This window comes from Epinephelus fuscoguttatus, linkage group LG19 (assembly GCF_011397635.1).
Source record: "Epinephelus fuscoguttatus linkage group LG19, E.fuscoguttatus.final_Chr_v1".
NCBI classification, from domain to species: domain Eukaryota; kingdom Metazoa; phylum Chordata; class Actinopteri; order Perciformes; family Serranidae; genus Epinephelus; species Epinephelus fuscoguttatus.
The window spans coordinates 23,662,580-23,678,213 of record NC_064770.1 but is presented as its reverse complement, the minus strand read 5'-3'; the positions used below and the strand labels follow the sequence as shown (position 1 = coordinate 23,678,213).

The 15,634-nt window shown below is 42.2% G+C and overlaps 1 protein-coding gene across 1 annotated transcript in view; it reads right to left on the bottom strand.

Moving 5' to 3' along the window:
* The window catches only part of prkar1b (protein kinase, cAMP-dependent, regulatory, type I, beta), a 115,996-nt gene extending 100,407 nt beyond the window's left edge, over nt 1-15,589 (bottom strand). The window contains exons 1-2 of the mRNA XM_049561679.1: nt 15,430-15,589; nt 12,917-13,104 (exon numbers count right to left, since the gene is read on the bottom strand). Of these exons, the coding sequence (XP_049417636.1) occupies nt 12,917-13,090 (174 nt within the window). The 5' untranslated portion in view covers nt 13,091-13,104; nt 15,430-15,589. The remainder of the gene's footprint in view (nt 1-12,916; nt 13,105-15,429) is intronic.
* Between the last annotated feature and the right edge of the window lie 45 nt (nt 15,590-15,634).

Sequence of the window (15,634 nt, the reverse complement as noted above, 5' to 3'; positions counted from 1 at the left end):
AGGGCAGGCTAACTGACCACGGTGAGAAATGATGCTATAAAAGTGGAGTAAATTAGTTAGCCTGCCCTGCAGGAGTGCTGAGTTTACATGGCAACTCACGCAAGACTTGATAACTAGCACCACCACTAGCCATCAGCTAGTAAATTACATCTTTTCAAGTCAATTTTGCATGCTGCGGCTTCAGGGCACTTGGATTACGACGGACGAGCCGTTCTGACGTTTTTGAAATGGATTAGCGGAGTTTAATTACATTTTCAAAATGTGGGTTCCATGCACTTCAAGTGTAGCTGTTATTCCGGCTAGCTGTTATCCTCCGATACCCAGAACGAATTTTGTGGATTAAAAAACTACACTGGACTTCTTTTCGGCATAAGGGTCAGTAAGCACTATCTGTATTTTCATTCTAAAGTGGCCATTTCCTTTAAACCACATAAATGAACACAACCAATCAGAGCAGCTGTCAATCATGTCAATCGTTGCTTGTAAACGGCAATCAAACTGCCAAACCAGGCAGCTCTGATCAATTATGAATCAAGACTGTGTTACTGCATTGCCTATTTTTCAACTTAAGTGTTTTCAGAAACATAGCTATTTTAGTGTACTGTTTAGATGTGAAATGAGAAGGTTGGTCTAGCCAGTGGGCGGCACTTGGTACTTCAGTTAAATGTTTCCAAAATGGAAGCTGGGTCCCAAACCTTTTCATTTTACAGCTAAACAGTACACTAAAGTATGTCTCTGAAAACATGAGACGAGAAAAAGGCAACACAGTAACAGAATCTTGATTCATATTTGATCAGCGTTTGACAGTTTGACCGTAGACACAAGCAGTGAATGACATGTTTGACACCTGCTTTAGAGACTCCTTGGTTCTGATTGGTTGTTTTTGGTGCTCCACAGTAACAAATGCCATTGATTTTTTTTATTCTTTTGTACTTCTTTCAGCATATGGTGGCAGTTTCAGCAAAACACGATAATTTAAATCAATTATAAAAATAGTTTTTGATTAGTTTTCAGTTTGTTGGCTAAATAGTGTATTCTTTTTATTCTTATTTTTTCAGCTCTTATACTATATTATTGTGTTTTATTAATATTTTTTATTTATTTCATTTTTTGTTTACTATTCATGCTATTTTTATTGCATGCTGTGTTTACCTAAGCACGTTGTAACTACCCTAAGAAAAGTCATATTTAAATTCAATTATTGCTAGTACTTCATACCCCTGGAACCTTGATGTTTTCTTCTTTTTTTGGTTTTAAAATGTAACAAAACAGCTTCAGAAAAGAAAGACAGCAGCAGAATCAGGATACACAGGTGTGATGTTTCTGTCTCTACACCTCTACTATATTTAGGCCAGTGTTGCGCTGATTATAGGTGCTTCCTTCAACATTATAAAGCATGTCAAATGTAGCTAGTCGGAATAACAGCTACACTTGAAGTGCATGGAACCCACATTTTGAAAATGTAATTAAACTCCGCTAATCCATTTCAAAAACGTCAGAACGGCCCGTCCGTCGTAATCCAAGTGCCCTGAAGCCGCAGCATGCAAAATTGACTTGAAATTGAAAATTGACTTTTCAAAATGTGGGTTCCATGCACTTCAAGTGTAGCTGTTATTCCGGCTAGCTGTTATCCTCCGATACCCCGAACGGATTTTGTGGATTAAAAAACTACACTGGGCTTCTTGTCGGCATGAGGGTCAGTAAGTACTGTCTGTATTTTCATTCTAAAGTGGCCATTTCCTTTAAGGCCATCAGAAGCATCACACGGCAGAGAAACATTTTTTTTTGTTTTGCAGATTATCTGTCTCAGCTATTGCTGTGTTAGTATAGCTACAGTTTCAGGAAATGTGACAAAAAAGTTCATTTTTCTAAAAGTGACCAACTACAGCTTTAATCGTTTGATTACATTTACTGCTTTTCTTTGTCATATGTGATGGTAAACTAAATGTCTTTGGGTTTTGGTCAGACAAACAAGCATTATAAAAAGGACAAAATGAACAGAAGATTAACCTATAATGAAAATAACTATGAGTTGCAAACTACAAAGATGTATTACATGATTTAAAGCCTCACACTATAAAATCTGAAATTGAAATGTGGTTTCTTTAGTTCCAGTTTAGGATGCAGACATGGCGATAGAGAGCAAGTTTGAGTGAGACGGTTAACAAAGGATATGTGTGAGATGACAGCAGAGAAGACGTGGAGAGGAAGACAAGATAAGGGACAATGATACTCGAAGGACACTAGTCGTGATGAGACAAAACTTGAAGGGACTCAGCTGCAGAGGAAAGAGAGGGGAATGAAAGGATGAGCGATGAGAGGGATATGGGAAAAACTGTAAAAAGCCAGGGGTGAAGCATGAGACACAAACTTATGACAGCCCTGTGAGCGTAAAGAACACAGGGGGTATTGTGCCATAACACATACCAACACGCAAACAGATATACACATACAGAGATGTAAAAAGTAAAAAAGACAAAATATAAAGGTCTTTACTGTAAGGAGCTAAATCTGTTTACTTTATTAATGGGGAACAGCACTTGAAAAGATGACAAAGAAGCATTAGGAATTGGTCCTATGTTTCAGAGTCAAATGTTGGTATTGTACAATTCTGCCAACTACAGATATGTCAAAATTGTGCAGCTCATACTTATGACATTGCTCTATGTGTATGAGCTGAGTTTCTCATCAGAAGAAGAACAGGGTGGTGAGAAGGTGACCATTTTTCAAGACCAACAAAAGCGGGTGTTTTTTCACTACAGTTCAGGACATGTCCAGCCGTGTTTATAGCAACCAAACCCCCCATTTTAAGCCAAAACATGTTTTCCTACCCACGTTCTTTTGTTCCTGAGCATAACCACATGTTACCCACATAGCTGTCAAAATGTACAAATCTGTGGTTTGCAGAAACGTACATTGCCAACATTTGTTCTGGCACCTGGGTCGCACAGCCCTTAGATGCACGTCCAAGCACCACACACATACAGATGGAGTGGTGGAGTGACGGCTGTCATGTGCTGAACATTTGGTTGCTAGTGCAGGTGGCATGTTCCTGATCAAAGTGTTGCTGGAGGAGGAGAGAGAGATGCATCTGAAAGAAGTGTTTCACTGCTGGAAATCAGTGCTACATGACCAGAGAAAACAGATAAAGGGCTTTTGCTCAAGAGGTAGAAAACCTAAAACTACCAGAATGCACTGCGCTGCACTGGAAATACTCCCGCTAGTGGGTGACATAATGCAAGTTGTTGAACACGGGAAACACCACCAGCTGGTAACAAACAATCTTGTACAATTAAACAGGAAGTTAAAATATGTTTCTGAAAACATTTGAGATAGGCAACACACATGCACAAACTCTTGTAATACTGTGCACAGTGCACTACAATGTTTCTAAAAAGTAAGAAATAGGCAGTACAACAACATAATCTTGGTTCATATTTGATCGGCACTGCCTAAGTGTTGCCATTTGATCGGAATTTGGTCTGCATTTGAGAGAGAGGCGTGGGTCTGTCTCTTGATCTGCTTTTATTGTCTTTGGCTGAATCCAAATGTCCGCACTTCACCGCACTTGCAGACTCGCAGACTCTGCAAAGTCCGGGAGTGCTGAGGGCTGTCCAAATCCACAATTCAAACAATCCACAAGGGGCCTCAAGCGGACTTTCTGCAGACTTCCAAAGAGTCCGCTTGGGGTGCAGACTTCACTGATTTAATAACCCACAAATCATTGCCGTACAGATGTGACATTTGTTCAACTACCGTGTGTAGAATACTTATTGATAGCGAGGCCTATTAAAATGCTACTTGAATTGTGAAGGCCAGACATAATATTCACCCATATCTAGTACAGAGATATGTATAAGTCTAGACTGTAGAGGGACTGAAATTGCATTTTATTACTGCAGCCTCTCAGGCAGTGCAGTGAAATAGGATAAAAAAATTGATCGGAGAAAAAAAAGGTTTCTAATGTAAGTAATACCAAGTTTTTTGAGTTAAAGTCCTGTCCTTATTTACAAACATTTCTGTTTTTGAACACATGTAGCCTGTAGCCGTCACAAAAAGGCTATATCTTGTTATCTGCAGGAACAGATGAGTAGGCACTATTCAATATTGACGTATATGACATATATGAATATGACCTCAGCGATAGTTGAATGTTTCCATGGCAATGAGTAAAACAATCTTGAGGGCTGTCTATCAGCAGCTTGCAGTCTCTGGTCTCGCAGACTTTACGTGATGACAGTAAATATGTCATGCTACGAATGACCGAAGTCCGCAAGGGCTCAGTCTGCAGGTCCAGAGGGTGGACATTTGGATTCAGCCTTTGTGTCCGTGGTGCCAAAGTTCAAATTTGTAGTACGAGCAACAGCCTGTGGGTCGGGAAAAAATTTGAGCTGGGGGTTGAGCAGGGAGATCTGGCCACTGGGAAGATGGAGGTAAATGTACCCACATTGCTATGATACAAAGTTCTTAGGGAAAGTTATAGAAAGAGAAAGAGGAGAGGGAAAAGTAAAGGATCTTTTGTGGAAATAAAGTGCTACAAAAGGAACCAGGAATCAAAAGCAAATTTCAAGTCTCTGCACATTCATTTTCATAAAGACGGCAGTCCTGCAATGCCAGAAAACACTGCTGAGCCTTGTGAAGCTGCAATGTGCCAAATTCAATAAAACATCTGCGGTGGCAGCTGCCCACTTGATACACTGAGTGACATATCCACGCTCACACATTCAGTCCTGGCACTTTTCGCTGGTGCTGCCTGTTGGACAGATCGTAATGATGCAGAGTGATGAGAGAGAGTCACCATCTCTTATTATGCACATGATCATGGCCAAAAGCACTGCAACAATAAACCCTGTGTATTACAAGTTCTATCTCTGTTTAAAACTGTTTCTATATCTCTGATTTTCACGAGAGATAACAAGCTTTTCTATTAATAAGAAACAAACTTGAACGAAAACTTGCAGTAAATGACAGCGACAAACACACAAACATACAGGAAACATCATTGACAAACAGCCCTGTCATAATGCTTCACAAACTCAGCAAAGGTGTCACAGATAATGCTGTCTTTTTACACTGTAATGTGCCAAAAATTAAGGTTCCCTCCTCATAAAATTGAGCTGATAGCAGTGGGGGGAGACGAACGCCCATCTAAAGCTACTGTTGTAGAGATCAAAGGCATCATTACCATGCATAAATAGGCAGCATGAAAGGCAGCGAGACGCTTGTTATCTTCCCATTCACAATGTCAGCTGAGCACTAAAGACATGTTATTACACGGAAACAAAAGTAAAAAACAAACTAGTCAGACTGATGATTTAGCGTTCTCTCAAGTCTGCACGTGTACGAGTAGAAAAGAGACATCAAATAGAGACAGAGAGAGAAAGAAAGAAAGAGAGCAAAGCATAGCGTGTATAAGGGGGACAACAGAGAAAGAATATAACATCAAACAAAATTGTGAGAGCAGACGCTGGCGAAACCGAGACAGAGAAAAGAGATTTTCCAGATAAGCTTGTGAATGCCGTATGAAATGGATCCTGCGCAGATATGAAATGAGGTTAGGTTAGATCTGGAAAAAGGGGGGAGAAAGAATACCCCGGTGATCTAATTGGCACACACACAACAAAGAAAACCTGAACACATGAGCGGAGAGATGGAATAAACTTTGTGAATAAAGGGGCTCATTCAACACAGGATAGACTACAGTCTATCTATCTCCTACTGTTGCCTAGGTTACCGCCTCTAGTGGGTGGCGAGTGCTGACGAAAACGGCTGGGAGAGAAGAAAGAGAAACACAGACGGACACAGAGGGCGAAGTACAGGAGAAAATGTGACGGCAAAAGTATATTTTGTGTCATCTCTTTGTGTGGAGAACAAGAGCTGACGGAGGCAACACCTGACACCTTGATTCAACAAAACTATTCTTTATGTTGTTTTGTATTTTAAATTTGTCCTACTTTACCGGCACTAGGAAACAAAAGATTTTAAGACACTAAAATAAATACTTTGAGCAACAGAGGACTGATACAGCTTAATAACCGTACAAAGTAGAAAATGAAATCCAGATTAAATGGACGAGGCAAATATTGTCCTCAAAGTTACCCTGCGCAGGGAGAAAAGGAGCACAATAAGCCTCTTAAATAACTGGGACACCACAAAAACATACATGGCCTGTTCCAATTCCACGAATGACTGACCTCACAGCACAAGCCCAGATTTGGAAGGCTTGACTGGAATCATGTTGGGAAACTGTGGACTTTAGAGCACCGAAAGCCTGCAGGGTATTTTTTTGGTCTAACCACTTGTATACAGCAGGTGATTTCACTGACCAACATTCAGCAACATAACTGTTGAAGCTCAGCTCCCTCAGCAATGCAGTGGATCCTTACTACCTTAAAATATGCTCTTTAAAAGCTGACCTTTGTTAAATTTGGTTGGCGATATTTTAAATTAAGTTTAAGTTTATTTCCTTTATTAATCCCCCTGAGGAGAAATTCAATGTTTTCACTCTTGCTTGTCAATTACACACAGGTCCGAAAGACACACACATGCACAAACAGGACCTATACATGCACAAATTGGAGAGATGTCAGAGTGAGGGGGCTGCCCTTGGTGGGGCGCCCCGAGCGGTTGGGGGGTTCGGTGCCTTGCTCAAGGGCACCTCGGCAGTGCCCAAGAGGTGAACTGGCACCTCTCCAGCCACCAGTCCGCGCTCCACTCTCCATAACTCACGACTAAATGTCATCATTCTTCATCAAGATGACGTTGGCTAACCTGGAAATCAAGATGCCCCACCCCTAGCAAATTCTAATTTGCACTGCATGGGAATCTGGCCCTGACGAGCAGAGCCCGCTGAATCACCTATCAGACCAATCAGATAAGTCGATCTGACAGAGGCGGGATCTGGGCGGGTGTAACATGATGACGACAGCACTGCGCCGTAGGAGTCGAAAAGTAAACAGCCAAGATGGCAGCTGCTGAAGGACCGCGTCCATTCAATTTAGCATTGGAAGAAACGCTAATGCCAACTACACTTATCTTTTTCCTTGAGAGAGGAGCAGAAGACTGCCCTAGAAGCCGTCACTTCCAGGAAGGACGTTTTTGCTGTTTTGCCGATGGGATACGGCAAAAGCATAATATATCAGTTAGCCCCACTGTTTGGCAAATAAATGGGGCTTAGTGCAATGAATACGTCACCTTGTTTTTTGCTCTGATTGGCTATCGTGCTATCCAACTGCGTGCAGCAGCATTTGAAATGCCTCAGTTAGTGCCGCCCCTCGGGTAGGAAGGGTGTATCGGTGAGGGCCAGACTCAAAATCTTTCTAGATTTGAGTCTGGATTTCCAGGCCTGACATTGGCATGAGATGGTTGGAAGCCGTTGGACACAACTTAAAACCAAGAAAATATCGTCATCTGTCGTCAGTATTCCACGTCAAATTTACATTGAAATTCGACATTGTCCTAACATTGAATTTTGGTCACCTGATGTCGCAACCTAAATTCAACCAAACATCAGTGTCTAAAGATGTTGGTAGCCGCTTGGTGTCTGTTGTGGCAGTCACTGCAGCAGGTTGTATCAAAATAGGTACAAGAACTTGTGTGCTTTTCTTCTCAAAGGACTGGTAAACAATTCCACAATGATTTCAAGTTCACTGGCCATCCACTACGTTCTGCTACTGCCAATTGGCTTGCTACTCCTTAACTATAAAAGGGGCCTGGATACCGCTCTACTAAGTCAACACTGTTTGCTGTCCTTGCTTCACAATGGTGGAACAAACTCCCCATTGACATCGGGACAGCAGAAACTCTGCAAATCTTCTGTCGCAGACTGAAAACTCATCTGTTTAGACTTCACCTTGGCCCATAATATAATACATAACCTATGCCTGGCAATCCATCCATCCATTTTCAACCGTCTATCCAAAGCTGAGTTGCGGGGGCAGCAGGCTGAGCAAAGTATTCCAGACATCCCTCGCAACGCCTTCCAGCTCCTCCTCGGGACCCCAAGGCGTTCCAAGGCCAGATGAGATATAATCCCTGCAGTGTGTTCTCGGTCTGCCTCGTGGTCTCCTACCAGTTGGACGTGCCCGGAACACCTCCAACAGGAGGTGCCCAGGAGGCATCCTGATCAGATGCCCGAACCACCATAACTGACCCCTTTTGATGCGAAGGATCAGCGGCTCTACTCAGAGTTCCATCTGGAAGTCCGAGCTCCTTACCCTATCTCTAAGACTGAGCCCAGCCACCCTTACGAGGAAACTCATTTCGGCCGCTTGTATCCGTGACCTCTCAAAACAGCATTTCAAGAATATCTAGCATCAGTATTGTGACATATTTGACGAATTTGGTTTGATTGATAAAAAGTAGCCTTGTCTTAACAGTGACACCCCAATGGCGTTAGGCCGATGGGACAGCAGTAGCTATATAACAAAATGTATTAACTATCTTTTATTGTCTTGGGTGGCCCGATGGTGCAGTGGTTAGCTTTGCTTGAAGGTTCCTGGTTCGAACCCAGGGTGGGGGAGCCCTTCTGTGCTGAGTTTGCATGTTCTCCCTCCATGTCAGCGTGGGTTTTCTCCAGGTACTCCAGCTTCCTCCCACAGTCCAAAGACATGCAGGTTAATTGGTGACTCTAGATTGTCCGTAGGTGTCAATGTGAGTGTGAATGGTTGTCTGTCTCTATGTGTCAGCCCTGTGATAGTCTGGCAACCTGTCCAGGATATACCCCAACTCTCGCCCAATGCCAGCTGGGATAGGCTCCAGCTTCCCCACGACAGGATACAGGATAAGTAGTTACACAAAATGAATGAATGAATTATTGTCTCTATATGTGGCAAAGACATCAACGTAATTCTTGCACTTTTAGGGTTGTACCCACATTTTCAAAAGCACTTATTGTGAGTCGCTTTGGATAAAAGCATCAACTACATAAATGTCATGTAATGTTTATACAGTAAAATCATTACTAGTGTCAGATGTGTCCATATGCGTCATCTTGACACTGGGACACTTATTCTTGCAGCAAAACTCCAAATCCCATTTCCTCTGGATAATCAAAATGATATTTCCTGCCATGTAAACAAAAATAATATGTGGAGCTGTTAGTTTTGCAATCGTGTAAAGAGTCAGACGATTGCTTTTTCAATGACAACGTTGCTGCATCAGACACAGGGGGGAGACTGAGGACAGGACACTATGATCAGAGGCTACAGGTGGCTGCAGGGGTGGAGATGGTGCTGATTAAATGTTGTACGTGAGCAACAGCAGTGAGGATAGTGAGACACTTGCATGAAGAGTGTAGCTGCAGCAGGACTGAGCGGAGCATGACAGCTTAATACATTAACTTATTGCACAGGGTGTGACAGATATGTACTGCAGAGAGTGAAGCATGTCACGTGCAACAGTGTATTCCACCAGTGACAGTGTAATCATCTTTACCAGCCACTTGTACAGACTGCAGTGTTGACTGTGGACACCAGAGCCAATACACATACAATAATTATCGTTCTCCCTTCTCAAAGAACTTGTAAATTTAAACATATGCTTCACACCTGGGTTTTATAACAAAGGATTGATCCCAACAGTAAATCTTAAAGGCACATCTGTTATCGAGCTGGAATACACATGTGCACGTGCAAGGGCAAGTGCGCAGTATGTTTTTTTACAGCATGAATCACTTGCAACTTGCCACTGTATGCTTCTGCTGTGCTCTATTACATCTATTAGTATTCATGCTGCCTCTCTGACTATGCAGCATTACAGTCCTCGCTAACAGCAGCAGAAGCCCCACTATGAATGCCGTGCTCGCACTCTGTCTCCTTGGCCACACAGCTCTGTGAGGTCCACTGCTCCAGATTACAATGACAGGCAGATGCAAACACATAAACAAGTATGTAGGACTTGTATGTTCGGTCCTGAAAACGGCAGCTTAATACGCTGTAGGTGTAGAGTGATGTTGTACATAAGAGTCTGACTGGTCCATCTTGATAAATAAATAAATGAATAAATATAATTTACTTGCACATACAGGCAAAGCATTACTTTCATAAACATGATAAAGCCTTTGATTTTTTTTTCGTCTTTCACTTCATTGTCACTTTAAGTCAGATGACTCTCACATGCTAACATCAGAACAGTAAGGACAGAAACCCTCCTCAAGGCATCAGGGTGGCGAGCCTCAGCCCTGCTATATCTGATGTCGCTTCACAATCACTTCTCTTGTTGAAGACTTCTTTCCAAGGCCTAAACTCTCCTCAGGCCAACAGCGACAGCCTACAGGTCCACCTCATACACCTTTATGACCCATAACAGGAGCGAAAGAGTAGAGCCCATTGTTTAAACAAAGAAATCATATGATCCACTCATGAGCAGACGACCCATCTATTTCTCTGCTTGATTAAAGCAAATGTTGGGAAAGAAAATCTGTTTTGGCTCAATTCTGCGAATGACCATGATCATACGTTTGTACATTTGTATGTTATTATGTAGCAGACAAGTTGAAACCGTACATTTTGACAACACTGTAATTAACGTGTAGTTAGGCTTAGGCACAAAAAACACTTGGTTATGGTTAGGAAAAGATCAGGTTTTGGCTTAAAGTATTAGCTTTTTGTAGCACAATCTAGTGTGAAAACGCAGCAATGTCTTGGTAAAAAACATCCGCATTTAGTGGCATTATCTCAGCTGAAAATGCGGCAGTGTCTCAGTATAAAAACACCTATTTGTTGTGGCACAATATCAGTTGACCATTTAGGGATGTCTTAGTTAAAACACCCACTGCCAGTGACAAAGGGACGGGTTGCTAAAAAACACCTTTGGCTGCATCTCCATCACTTTAGACACATTATTCAGTTAAAAAAAAAACAAACAAACACAAACATAGTGTAACCTTGGTTTGCAGGAACCTACAACACCAACATTTTGTCATGGCAACTGCGCTTCCTCTGCTTGATTAAAGCAAATGTTTGGACAGAAAATCAGTTTAGGCTCAATTCTGGGAGCGACCACGATCATGTTACATTTGTGCGATATTTTGTAGCGGTGATGTAACAACACTGTAAATAACATGTCGTTAGGCTTAGGCACAAAAAACACTTGGTTATGGTTAGGAAAAGATCACGTTTTGGCTAACAAATTCGCTTTTGGTGGCACAATCCTGGCTGAAAACGCAGCAATGTCTCGGGAAAAACACCCGTATTCAGTAGCATTATCCCGGCTGAAAATGAAGCGATGTCTTTGTAAGAAACACTTATTTTTGCTGGCACAATCTTGAGTGAAAACGCAGTCATGTCTTGGTAAAAAAACACTCACATTTGGTGGAACTATCCCGACTGAAAATGAAGCCATGTCTTTGTAAAAAACAACCACTTTTTGTGGCACAATATCAGTTGAACATGAAGCAATGTCTAAGTTAAGTTAAGACACCTGCTGCCAGTGACACGGGGAGGGGTCGCTCAAAAACACCTTTGGCTGCTTCCCGGATACAAACGAAGGTCACGTTATAATGTAGCAGTGATGTGGAAACTGTACGTTTTAACAACACTATAATTAACGTGGTTAGGGTTAGGCAAAAAAAGATCATGTTTTGGCTTAAAATATTTGCTTTTTGTGGAACAATCCAGGGTAAAAACGCAGCAATGTCTCAATAAAAAACACTCGCATTTGGTGGCAAAATCCTGGGTGAATATGCAATAATGTCTTAGTAAAAAACACCCAATTTTTGTGACACAATATCAGCTGAAAATGCAGCGATGTCTCAGTCAAAACACCAGCTGCCAGTGACACAATCCCCAGTGGAAACACAGGGACGGGGTCGTCGACGGGGACAGGCCCTTGGCTGCTTCCCAGATACAGTCTAAGGTCATGTGCTCCATCACTTTAGAAACGTAACGTATCCTTGGTTTGCAGAAACGTACAATGCCAACATTTTCTCATGGCGACTGCACTGCCTTCTTCTATCTTTAAATCAACAGTATGGTGTGCCTGCTGGTAGATTCCAAGTTATTTGGCTCCAGAAACCTCATATAAATATAGCAGGAGTCAGGGAAGCAGCTTTCATCTAAAAAGCATCTTGCCACTGTCAAGGTGCCAGCCGGTGCCAACACATTTGCTGAAAAGAGACAGACACAAAACACTCTGGGCAGTCACAGCATTTGTGAGCCACAGGGAATGTGCTGCAGAAGTTGCTCCTGTTTTAGCCTGTTCTCTAGTTATGATCTTTCTCTTCCATCTTCTCGCAAAACCTCCTCTCCTCTATTATCTTCATATGAGTGTGTCACCTCTTTTGTCTCTGCTCACGGTCAGACAGACAGACTGGCAGATACGAACCGTCTGTTCACCCCGAGCCTGCAAACAGGACACTGGCCTTTTATGGGTGCTTCTCTCACATTCCCTAATGGATTCTCCTATTATAGGTTGGAAAATAAAAGCACTATTATAACAGGTATGAGTGCAGGCTGTTTTTTTTTTACACAGTAACGAGCTGTTATGTCCTGTCTGCTCAAATGTGATGGTGCTACAGATATCAGAGGAAGACACAGAATGCAGCAAACAAAACAGCGTTTGTGTACAGTGCGTGGAAAATATGAAAATACCAGCACACTCTATGAGGTGTGTATTTTTACACATGTAAGTGTCTACAACAGGAAAACAGCATTCCAGCTTGTAACTGAGCCTGTAATAAGTGCTCATATAATTTTTAGGCTATTTTATTTATATAACATCAGAGAAATGAGACAAGAAATCACTACTTGGTAAGTGGGAAACACGGCGGCGAACATTTATGTCATATATCAAAAGTAGATCATAACTTTGAGCTCACCACACAAGATCTCAGGCAACACAGAGCCCCGACATTACAAACAGAGACTCAGACTGACAGACCTAAATCACACAAACACAGAACTTTGTCATCACCAACCTTCTCCAGCTTTTCAAAATGCTCCCGCAGGAACTTCATAGGACGCTCAGGCTTAGCGATGCAGAGGTTCACAATGCACTCTTTGAGGATCTGCTGGATGTTGTGCTTCTGCACAAAAATTTCACAGCCCTTCAAGCTCTCGTCTTCTTCCAGAGTGGAGGAGGAGGTGGCCATCTTATCTTTTATCTCTGTGGCAGTGGGAGAAAACAGGGTGTTCCATGAGAGGAGGGGAGGGAGAGCAGAATAGAGAAGGGGGTAGAACAGGGGCAAAGGAGGGGCAAAATGCAGCGCATACAGTGTGATACAGAGAACGTGGGATAGAGAATGGAGGAGCAATGGATCGTGGGAAGGAGGTGAGCGGACATTTCACACCCCTGTTGCTTATGCTTCTTGTCAAGGGCCGCATGACATGAGCTACTGTCAGCTGGCAATACCCTAAGCAAGACATGACGGCGTACAATGGAGGTAATTGTTGAAAATAACATTACATAGTGATTATTCTGACAGATACGGCAGTTGCAAAATGAGTAATGATTAAAGTGTAAATGTTTATATTTGCATTTCACTTTAACTTAAAAACATATATATAAAAATTATGTGATATTTACTGGGGTCTGCACCAAACAAGCATGTGTCTTATGTCGGGAATATTAATCCTAGGCCGGGACTTCTCTCTAGCACCACAATGCTTCATTTATAACAGTATGATGTAGATATTTCTTAAAGAAGTCACTAAAACTAAAACTGATAAATCACATGTAAATGTTATTATGTCACTTCTGGAGCATTTTTGTTAATTTTATTTTATTTTTTTGCTTTTTTTTGCCTTAATTTTGGACTGATATTGAATGTTATCGTCTCACTGATACTGTGTGATTTTAAATTTATGTATTTTTAATGTTGTTTTGTGAGTGGACCCCAGGAAGACTAGCGGCCACTTTGTAGAAGCACTTGGCCATATTGCGATTTCAATAATCACTAATCAATTGTGCAGCCCGAGCCCTATGTTGGCACTGCAGCTCTGGGGTTGGGTGATACGATGCTATCCACCATGACTATATGAACTGGTCACCTGTCAACTGAGATTTTGCCATTCTGTTTATACCATGGTCGCTATCCATTTTTAATCTGTGGGTGTATTAGAATATTGCTGGCAATGCTGCATATAGATGATACATCCTCCTGGGACCTGAACGTTTGTTTGGTTTGCTTTTAATTTCAGCTAGCAATTTGGGATCAGTAGACTAAACATCGTCAACGGTAATAAAGTCCCAATGTCCTCAAACAAGTACTTCCTAATTAACAGCGTCTTAGCTTGTTGCTGTTGCTAAAATCTGTCAACTTTGTTGCCATATCAAACTATAGACTTTTTTAATCATGAGTAAACAAGTCTTAAACCATAACATGTGATCAGGTTTTGAACCTTGTCCACTTTTGTGTCGGGATTGGCTGCGGACTAACTTGGCAGAGATGGCCGCCATCTTGCTTTTACATGGATTAGGTCTTACTACCACTGCATGACACAACAAAGTGTCCATGAACATGGACAACAGGTTGAAGTTAAGTAGAATGGAATATCAAGTTAACCCAAACTGTGATGCCCTCATACAAGGACGAGGATTTTTGCATCAATTTGACATAATACCTTCATTTATGAGGTATGTAACCAGTCAAATATAGATACCCCTGTCTGGTTATGCCATTTATAATCATCTTTAAGATCATTAAAAATATACTATACAGTGATATTTATAATATATGTAAAATTGTATCCCTGAGCAGATGTGCATGCCTTTTACCTGTGCCTTTGATTGTGGGTGACAGAGGGAGCCTCACAAGAGGATTATGGTTAACATGTTTAACACATACATTTAAGCAGGGTACACACACCTCATGCACAACAGCTGCATTACTACTGCAGGACTGTTCATGCCTTTACTATGTGTCTATGTGGATGAAGATGACTGTATAGGAAACTGGTGCCCTAACGGATATAATGTTATTTGTGACAGTAAAGCAAATTACAAATCCTCAAAGTGCATGACAACACACACAAGCTATGTCAAACAGTTATGTCAGATAACACAGTGGTTGTATGCCTCACAGCAAGGCAGGAAGCTGAGCAGGTGTAGCTAACTGTCAACTACCCTGTGTCACTTCCTCATATGGAAATCACGTCCACGACAGTGTTTTTAAATGCATAATAAATCTGAATCAATTATGCATTCAGGGCATGACATCTAGCGAGTTTTCTCTGCAGCAGACAGCAAAACAGTGCCCGCTTATGTTGACTGTACCATGCATACTGTGGAGCTGGTGATGGAAGTGAGCACCTGTTCAGTTGCATTCAATAGACAGCTAACTGAGCTAGCTGTGCTAACCTTACAATGACAACCAAACCACAACGAAGGGGAATTACTGCGACGTAAACACCGCGAAGGGCCTGAGCTCAGCCGCTACTCAGTGTTCATAAAGCCCCACGGTCCGCTCGGTGCTCTCGCCGGTGTCCCTACCGTTATTGGTGAAGGATGCTCAGTGGGAAAACACCTCGCTGGTGGTGGGAGATCGGTGAGGTACCGTTGGTTAGCCGGGATGCTGCTGGCTGCTGCTGCTCTGCCTCTCTGATACCTCGGCTCGCTCTGCGTCAGTCCCGATGACGTCAATCTATCATCCCCCCCGACCGCAGCGGCGCTCTCTCGAGGCCAGCGGCGGCGAGCA